Source organism: Tribolium madens, unplaced genomic scaffold (genome assembly GCF_015345945.1).
Source record: "Tribolium madens isolate multiple individuals breed KSU strain unplaced genomic scaffold, Tmad_KSU_1.1 Scaffold_3;HRSCAF=73;Tcas5.2_LG2, whole genome shotgun sequence".
Classification (NCBI taxonomy): Eukaryota; Metazoa; Arthropoda; class Insecta; order Coleoptera; family Tenebrionidae; genus Tribolium; species Tribolium madens.
The window spans coordinates 8,015,881-8,025,559 of record NW_025401006.1 but is presented as its reverse complement, the minus strand read 5'-3'; the positions used below and the strand labels follow the sequence as shown (position 1 = coordinate 8,025,559).

General features: G+C 31.9%; 1 protein-coding gene across 2 annotated transcripts in view; it reads left to right on the top strand.

Annotated features, from left to right (window-relative positions):
• Positions 1–238: 238 nt before the first annotated feature.
• The window catches only part of LOC123007764 (protein fem-1 homolog CG6966), a 12,977-nt gene continuing 3,536 nt past the window's right edge, over positions 239–9,679 (top strand). The window contains exons 1-4 of one of the 2 annotated variants that reach the window (XM_044403193.1): positions 239–433; positions 8,446–8,608; positions 8,655–9,074; positions 9,123–9,312. In XM_044403193.1, coding sequence (XP_044259128.1) covers positions 374–433; positions 8,446–8,608; positions 8,655–9,074; positions 9,123–9,312 — 833 coding nt within the window. In that variant the 5' untranslated portion in view covers positions 239–373. Of the gene's footprint in view, positions 434–681; positions 785–8,445; positions 8,609–8,654; positions 9,075–9,122; positions 9,313–9,679 lie in introns of those variants that run through there. The other variant, XM_044403194.1, reaches the window with a different exon arrangement.

The window sequence follows — 9,679 nt, the reverse complement described above, 5'->3', positions numbered from 1 at the left end:
TTATGTTCAACTCAAACACCTGTAACAATTTACGCCCAAAACGTAATTTGCCGCTTTTTTGCACTTTAGAAGCACTGCCAATATTAAAATACAAAATAATAAGGTTGGCCATCTTGGATTAAATAGCGGCCTCTGTTGCAAACTAGCGAAAAATTTAGTTGAGAGAATAGAGAAATCTACAGGGTGTGGCTAAACAGCTGGCCTTCAGTTTGTTGATTATTTTTGTCAGTTGATGAAACACAATAATAACTGCGATGGCAGTAGTCTGTCAGCTGCAGCGTCGTGCTGTAGACGATGGCTTCGTAGTTTTGTATTAAAAAAGCCTACAATTTAGTAAAATTTCGACTTTGTTCTGTGAAAGGTGTAGACCAAAATGGATTACAAAAGCGTCGTTTATAACGCCGCTAGAGACGGAAATCTAAGCAGGCTTAAGGTGAGTCCTTTTTCGAATATTTGTGTACAGGAGGCATAATGTAGGGCGATTGAAATGTCAAAAACAAAAGCGTATCGTTAATTCCCAGGTGTCTTATCTCTTATGATGAAACATCATTGTTTTGTTGTTGTAATTGGTAATTCATGATCATGACATAACCGAATCATTTTCGAAATTGCAATTTTTTTAAATGCACATAATATGGTTTCGAAAATTATAATGTCATTGTTGTCACATATGACACATGTCAAAAAATTGTTTTATTCTCATTGTGAAAGAAAAGTGTAAACCAGTGAGTCACAAGATTAATTTCTTCAGGATTCAGATTTTGGCACAGTTCCAGACCCAAAAGTATGCACTTAAAATTAGTATATTTATTTATTTATCATTGTTGAACATCAAATTGTGTTTAATTTGCATTCCTGGGCCAAGTTTTTGTATTGTTGTGATTGCTAAATGATTGTCAACGGTGATCTGTGCCCCAGAATCCAGAATAGCGAATGATTTTTTATCAAGTTGGTGTTAACCCAATAACCAATTTTAAGATACTCATTTTTAACACATTTTGACGTTCGTTTAATGTGCGAATTTTGTTTGAGCAATATTAAAATAAATTTTACAGTAGCCTATTTCACCAAGTTTTCGGGTTATTCTAAATTTAACATATATCCAGCTGAGATGAAAAACTGCGTGTTGTCAATTTTATCTTCTCTTTGTGAGGAAGAACTAAAGAAATACCTAACTTAATTTAGCTTCTTTTATAATTGTCTTTGTTTTACAAGTGGGGCTAAATGAGTCTTACTGCTAATGAGAACAATAGATTTTAATTGACTTACAAAGTAGACACGTTAATATAGAGTAGAACAAATTGCACAATAAATACTGTTGATTTTGACGATTTCTGAATTAGGTATTGATTATTATAATTAGCTTGAAAAAATGCATGTTTATCAAAGACAATTTAAATCTGAGATAACCCTGAATTTGAGATAATTTAAATAAACAATATTTCCAAGAAGATTTCTAGAAAATCACAGAGCTTTGTTCTGATATGCTAGGAACAGCAAAAAGTCCTATTAAGCAAACGTAGAAATTTAGAACGATGTATGCGGGAGATCAAAAGTCATAATGACAAATGGGAAATGTAAAAATAATTTGTATGTAAATTATGACAAAAAACCGTGATTTGTACCCATAAACACCAACAACATCTCATTTTAAGGTGTTTTGAGACGTTTCATAGAAGAACTCAACTTGCTGGGCCAATTAAAATACCAATAGGTATTTTAATTTGTATAAAAAAAAATTTTGACATTTAGTTAACATACAAACTACTATGCGACATACGTCCTGTATTGTTATTCATAGACTCTTAAACTATTTATTTTTTTCGTCGCGAAATGTATTTTTGATTTTGATTAGATAGAAATTAGGTTGCACGTCATTTGTGTATTTGTGGAAAATTCATAAACAAGCTAATTTTACAAACTGTAACAATAAATTACAATATTTTATACTGGACGATCTAAATAAGTTCATCAAGTTATAATTAAATTGGAATTTCCGTACAAAACAAACAAAAATTATATTAACAATTAGATTTTAATTGTTTTTAATCCACGAGGTGGAATAATGGTAACACGATGACGAGTTGAATACAACTTTAAGCAGCTTTAAATCTGTTCATAATAATCTGACGTTTCGTATTGAGAAATCCCAACAGTTGTCAAAACTTCTTTACACAGGAGAAAAACCGTAAATTTTGACAGTGTCGAAGAATAAAAAAATATCTTGGTTCATAATAATTATGTAGTTTTTTTTTTAACAGAAAACTTAAATCATACCTTTATCTACTATAATGCAGTTTAAATATTTTACTCGTAGGTATTATCAGTAAGGAATTGATATCTATTTGTAAAATTTCTTGAATCGTGAAGGTGTTGTTATAAAGTATCCTTAAACAGTGTCTCTCGTGGTGTCATATTTACCTTTGTTTTTTCTTAATATTGGAACACATTCTGGAAAAGTTTCATTCATTTTTTGTTATAAACGGTATTTTATTTTGATGACGTAGATGATATAAAAATGTACAATCTGTGTGAATTTACTTCTTTGAGACATTTTTTACGTCATGCAGTTTATAAAGAAAATTCGGGAAGTAAAATTGAGACCTTCGAAAATTCGTACGTAATCAATTTAATTGCAACAGAATCTAGTTTTACCTAAACACTAATTACAGGTTTCTAAATTCTATTAATTTTAAGCGAGTAAAAAAATGCTTTGTGGCATTTGGTGCTTTGCTAATAGTGTAGGTACCTAGTGCAGGTCAAAAGTTCACATATGTATATCACTAATTTCTCGAATTCGAAAAAATGGACTTTCAATCCAATTTGATTTTGATCTATCTTTTAAAATATTTGATGCAAAATTTTGTTTAATTTATGATTGATCGGCGATTAGTCATGGAACGAGGAACTACCTGTTTTCGTTACGTAACAGTCGGACTTATTTCCTGTTGGCAAAGCAATAACCTGTGAGAGCAAGCATTCCTCTTCCGAAACTTACACAGAACTTGAATTTTGTGTGACTTTCAATTTTGGAGAAATTTCGTCTTTTCGCGAGTTTGAGTTTTTTGTGTAAGTGAAACGTACTTTCGACAATTTTTGGATCGTGCAATGTGTAGTTTATTTCGGGATAAGTACCAAAGAAGTTGATTGAACTTTGTGGACACAAGGGAAAAAATTCTTTAATGCAAATGAGTGCGGTAAGCTATTAATAATCAAGGAATTAAAAACCGATCGACTTGTTATTTATAGGTATAGTAATTATTTTGCATAATGCAATTATGGTCATTTTGCACTTTGGACTCATGGTATGATCATACTGGATTATTGTAACTTGTAAAAAATTGCACCATTGTTTATGTTTATTCAGGGAACGGCACATTTACATTCTTGTCAAGAAAAAATTTTGTTCTTTGGCAGTCGAAAATTCTAGCAAACGCAATATCGTAACTAAACAACTTTCACACAGTTCAGATCGAATTCAGACTAGGTATAAGTATTACAAAATACCAGTAACAATATTATACATGTCCTGGAAAGCGTCTCTCACTCTTCAAAAAAACGTTGAACTAGAATTCTCTTTTTCTAAAGACCTGTCAACGATATTTCAGTAAAACTTGTGTTTAATAATGCTCGCATTTAAAACTCTTCGTACAGTAAAATGAGGTTATTGTTATGGTAATTGACCTCAACTCATTGTTTTAAAACTAATACCGGATTAAGTGAAAGTGATTATGTAAAACGCGTACATATTAAATGAAGACTTGGAACGGAATCGGCTATACAGGTGACATTTAAAAAAAAAATGTTTTTGAGGTAAGAATTTGTAGAGCAAGCTGGAGCATATAACAGAGTAACATACTATTATTACCAACACAATTTTAACAAATTACCCAACTATGTGATCGATTGTTTTACGCTCGCCGGATGAAATATTTGCGAAATGTTTTTATCATTGTTTGTTCGATGCGATAAATCTGTGAAATACATAAATTAATAGATTTCCTATAATAAAACACTCAGATTCTCATGCAAAATATTTTGGTCCTCAATATTATTCTTTTATGTCAGAAATTTTGCAATTTACCCTTTGTAATTGATTTTTCTGTCTCAAAAAGTCAAAAATAGTTTAAACGTCGATTGGCTTTCTATTATTGCTGACATGCCACGAATTTTAAATTATACAAAAATAAGTTTGTCAAAAAATGACATTGACGACCAAAATACAGTATACCAGGATTGCATTTACAAGAAAGATTTTTTTTATCTTTTATGTTGCGCCAAAACTGCAAAGGAGAAACATTTTTTGTTTCACCTGAAATGAGCAAATCTGTAATTAAAACTTCATTATTCTGATTCGGTGAAAAGAAAAGTTAATTTTTATTTATTTGACAACTATATGTCACTTTGTCAATTAATTTATTAATTAAATAATGATAGTTCTTGTTAAAAATGACTGTTTTTTATCTTAAAGCTGTTTCTTTGGGTTGCTATTTATCAAAATTATGTTTTTCATAAACCTTTTTGTTATTTAACTTGCGAAAACTGATTTGTCAAAGTGACATCATTGTCAAAAAAATAAAATGATGGGATTTAAAAAGCATTATTCCAAGTCCAAAATCAAGAGAAAAATGGACTTTTCTTTCTACTGAGTTAGAATAATAAAGTTTTAATTACAGATTTGCTCGTTTCAGGTAAAGCAAAAAATGTTTTTCCTTTGCAGTTTTGGCGTAAAATCAAAGATATTTTTTTTCCTCTTGTAAACTCAATTCAGGGACATACTGTATATTGCAAGCGACTGAATCTTTGACAATATTAAAATAAATATCTGACTTGGATATAATGGATCTTACTTTTGTGGCTCGAAACTTTGAATTTTCCTTGATGTGGCAAACCTGCATAAATTTCCGTAGTAACATAAAATAATGAAGCTAGTAACAATAATAATTACAGAGCATTAAATTTATAGTCGTTGCCAACATAGTAAAACAGCTTGGCCAAGGTGTATGATTTTTGAATAATTGTGTAGTTACAGATAAGGTATCATGAAGAGATTAAACATCAAGACCTTCCGGTTTTTCGTGTATTTTGTAACATTTTTCTTTATGTTACTTGATACTTTCGTCACGTGTTTTTGTTTTCACACCACTGTATGACTTTAAATAAGAGCTTTTTTGAAACTCAAACCAAATGTTTACAACTTTCGAAATTTCCTAAATCCCAAGCCAAATCCTTGAGGTTATTAACCTCCCTCTATTGAAATCTCTTAATAAAGTTGAATGATTCAACTGACGGAACTGTACAGCAACGTATTTTAAGGTTTTAAAAATTGAAAAACCACTTACCAAATATAGAATATCCTTGTTTCAATTAAGGATCAAAAATCATTTTATTAATTCCGGTTTTAAATAACACGACGAGACGAAAACATTTCAAGATCGTTCATTTTTTAGAAATAAACATCTTAGTTCTGCAAAGATGATTCATTAACGGATCTTCCCCGTCATAGCGGCATTTGGTTAACAAATGACTTTTAATTTACGTTATATCATAAGTGACCTTTGGCATTGACCTGAATTAGGTAATTTGAAAGTTTTCGATGTTAGTTTGAAATGCTGGTGTGACATACTTTCAATTGTGTGGCTAAAAAAAGTTACCTGTTGCCAAAAGATTTTTTAAGTGGAACTTCCACAAAAATGTAATGAGCAGTGCCGTGAAGTAATCCATCGATTTCTATTTTTACATTTGGCAATGAGGAATCGCGGAAAATAATAGCTGACTGCTTTTATTCTATTTTTAAGTGAAATTAAATTTATATTAGTTTTCGAATTATGTGGCATTATTTTTGTCCAACAAAACCGGTACATTTATTTGCCAACAGTTGCGAATAAAATTATTAAATTTACTGAAAAACGATTTAAACAGAAGACAGAAACTTTCAGTGTATGAATGTCGTTCAAAAATCTAAGAATAGGAATGCTAATGTATGCCAAATCACTTTTGGCAAGACTTCTCTACACGCTTTTGGTAATATTTGAAAAAAATTAGAATAAAAAATAAAATCATATGCTTGATTAGTCACAAGAAAGAAAACGAATATTTTTGACTAGTAAATAAGGATCAAAAAAATCGTATTTTACCAGTGCCAAAAATCTTTGAAATGATGCGAAAAATCTCACTTTTATACATCTCAGTTAGAAAATTAACTACACGTGCTGTTTTTCAATGTTATGTAAGCTATATATATCGCACAATTACATTTACGTTCCTAAGAGTTATTTACAAGAAAATGATGTTATCATATAAAAATAAAAAATTGTTTTTAATTTAAAGCGGACACTTGTAAATCCTGTTTTCTGCGAATGGGTTTCCCCTTTTATTTTGAACAAATTAGTGCTATTTCGTAACACTTTTAATTTTTTCACCTAGAATTATCATAACCTTGTTTATAAGAATCGATTCAGAAGAGTAAGAACTGACGAAGCATATTTGCGCAAAGGTGAATGCGATCATTTTTCTTCGAATTTTTAATGCCAATAACGAGTGTCGAGAGCAATAAAATCTTGTTTTTCTAAAAAATATTAGCAATCGATCAGTATGAGGTGTTATCACTGAAGGCGTCAGGTGATCTTGAAAATTTCTCTTTAAGGTATATTTTCCAAAAGCGGAAATACATTAGCATCACACCGAACATTTTATTGTTCGCTCGCGACCTTTATAGAAACATTTTATGTATATTGAGGAAGGTCCCGAGAAGTACATATTATTGTTTAGACTATTGTTTCATGCAATAAAAACAAGAAATTGCAAATACGCAATCTTTACATATTTTGACCTCTACTGATAAGGAAAAAGGAAACCAAAAACTGTCGAACACGAATTAATAATAACAATTAACAATTTTTCATAAATCATATTGTGACAATTGTGGGCATTTAATTTATTGTAGTCAGTGGCCTTGAAATCTAAATATAGTGAAAATGGTTTATTTTCCGCATATTTCACCGTAAGAAAATGAATAAGTCATTAACCATGTAGAGAATGCCACAGAGACAATAAATCTATTTTTGCTATTTATTTTTATAAAGGCACCACCCATACTTGTTTCTAAACAACAATTCAATATTTATATTAGTTTTGAAAATCAAACGCAACAAATTCTGGGAAAAAATTGACACTGATATTAAAACAATAACAAACAAAGTAAGGATTTTCATTATATTTATTTGAGGTCAAATGCGGTCAAAATATTTAAGTTCGTATCATCAAATACTTGTGAAAAAAGGAATATTTTAACATTTAGGAGGAGTTTTATTTAAACCATGCTGCGCCATCTTTTGATGGCTGACAGGAAAAGTACATGAGTGAAACACTGCCTTAATCAGCTTTGTTGCACTATTGCACAGCCTTGACCGTTGTTACATTATAAGCTTTTTGACTTAAAATATGTTGCAAGAAATAATACCAGTCTTAAAATAAACTGATTGTCCAAATCTGTTAGCCAATACAAAAATATCTTGGTTTATAATAATTATAGGTACTTTTATTTAATTTATTTTATTAGCTATACAAATAAATCTTATAATGCAGTTTAAATGTTTTATTCGGAGGTAGGTATATTAATAAGGTATTGATATTTGTAAAACTTTGTGAACGTAAAAATTATTATATGTTGTCATAAAGTAGTATCTTCAAACAGTGTCATATTTACCTTTGTTTTTTTAATATTTGTGGAACAACACATTTTGGGAAAGTTTAATTAATGTTTAGTTGAGTGCATCAAACTGGCAATTTTTATGCAAACTGTCATTTGTATTTTTTTTTGTAAATGTTGTTTTTGTTACTTTTGTGCTTTTAGATTTGAAGCTTTTGTGCACTGATTTTATGGGTCTTTAATAACTCACGACAGTGTTCATAACTTAAACAAAACATTCAAATTGTTGCACAAACAGTAAAGTAATGGAAGATTTAAATGCTATTAATTTAAGAATACGTGAATATTACATTATAAAAAAATCAATTTGCGTTTTTTTGCACTCAAGTGTACTTCATCCTTTTGGTAGTTTTGTATTTGCAATGTTATAATGAAGCACGGAATACATTTTTAGGTCATAATTTGACATACAAAATTAATTCATGAGTTACATAATGTGTATTGATATGCCTAATTAGGCTTTAATTGGGCATTTTATGCAAAATATGAGTATTTCAAGAATGAATTTGGGTCTAAGCAGGTCATTCCGACGTTATTGTTTTTCCAAATGAAGCCTTAAGCAATGCATTGATTATAGACGTTTTAAATTTCGCCCAGTCTTGTTTGTGGTTATTTGATTTTCTACATTCTTCGAAATCGATTTCGCAGTTTGCACCAAAAAAAGTTGTTTGTTGCTCAACGAATCATTGAGATTTGATTGGAAAGGTGGTGTGTAGCGCAAATCTCTGTTACAGTATTACCTGCACGGCAACAAAGGCAAGGAAGAGGTTTCTATGCTCGTGGCGGCGAAGACATCGGGGGCCACGCCTCTGGTAATCGCGTGTCGGAACGGCCACTACGACGTCGCCGAGTACCTCATCGAGAGATGCCATGCCGACATCGAGCAGCCTGGTTCAGGTATGGCAACCAAAAGTGGGAAAAAGTGATTGAAATGGTTTTTTAGTGATGTTCGACGGCGAGACCATCGAGGGGGCTCCTCCGTTGTGGTGCGCGGCCGCCGCCGGGCATCTGGACATCGTCAAATTGCTGATATCTCACGGCGCGAAAGTCAACAGCACGACAAGGACCAACTCGACGCCCCTAAGAGCAGCTTGTTTCGACGGCCATTTAGACATTGTCAAGTATTTAGTACAGCACGGGGCCGATATCGAGGTGGCTAACAGACATGGTCACTCCTGTCTGATGATAGCTTGCTACAAGGGCCATATTCAAATCGCCAGATATTTACTTAGTTTAAAGGCTAGTGTTAATAGGAAAAGTGTCAAAGGTAATACGGCGCTTCATGATTGTGCCGAATCGGGGAGTCTCGAAATTCTCAAATTGTTGATTGATAATGGGGCGACGATGGACGTTGACTCTTACGGTACGAATTGGGTAATGGTTTTGGAGTTTTATTGAAGAGATATTTTAGGAATGACGCCGTTGCTGGCAGCTGCAGTTACTGGACATAATCATATTGTAGAATATTTAATTAAACTTCCGCATCTCGTATCGAGGAAAGAAAAAATCGATGCGTTAGAGTTGTTAGGAGCGACGCTTGTTGATAAGAAACGTGATATGGTCGGTGCTTTAGAAGTGTGGAAGCGTGCAATGCACTACAGGTACATAATCACTTAAAAATTGTCATTGATAACGTTATATCACTCAAAGAATATTAATTAAAAGTATACCCAGCGGCGTACTAAGCAGGGTTCCGCGGAAAACGGGCCTGGGCCTCAACGGGGCCTGCATAAGTTATTTCCGTTGTCCAATTGCAAATTTAAGAAAAACCAAAATTATTTTTTTATATCAGGTATTAAAATTAGTCATGATGACCAAAAAATTGTTGTTTGCGTGAACTTGTAAGTATACAAGTATAAAATTAAATTATCCTCCACTTGATGAAGAAAAGTTTGGAGCGTTTCATTTAGAAAAATTGACTTATGAGTATTTGAATTTCTCCAACGTAACGTTTTTGGAGAGTTTGTT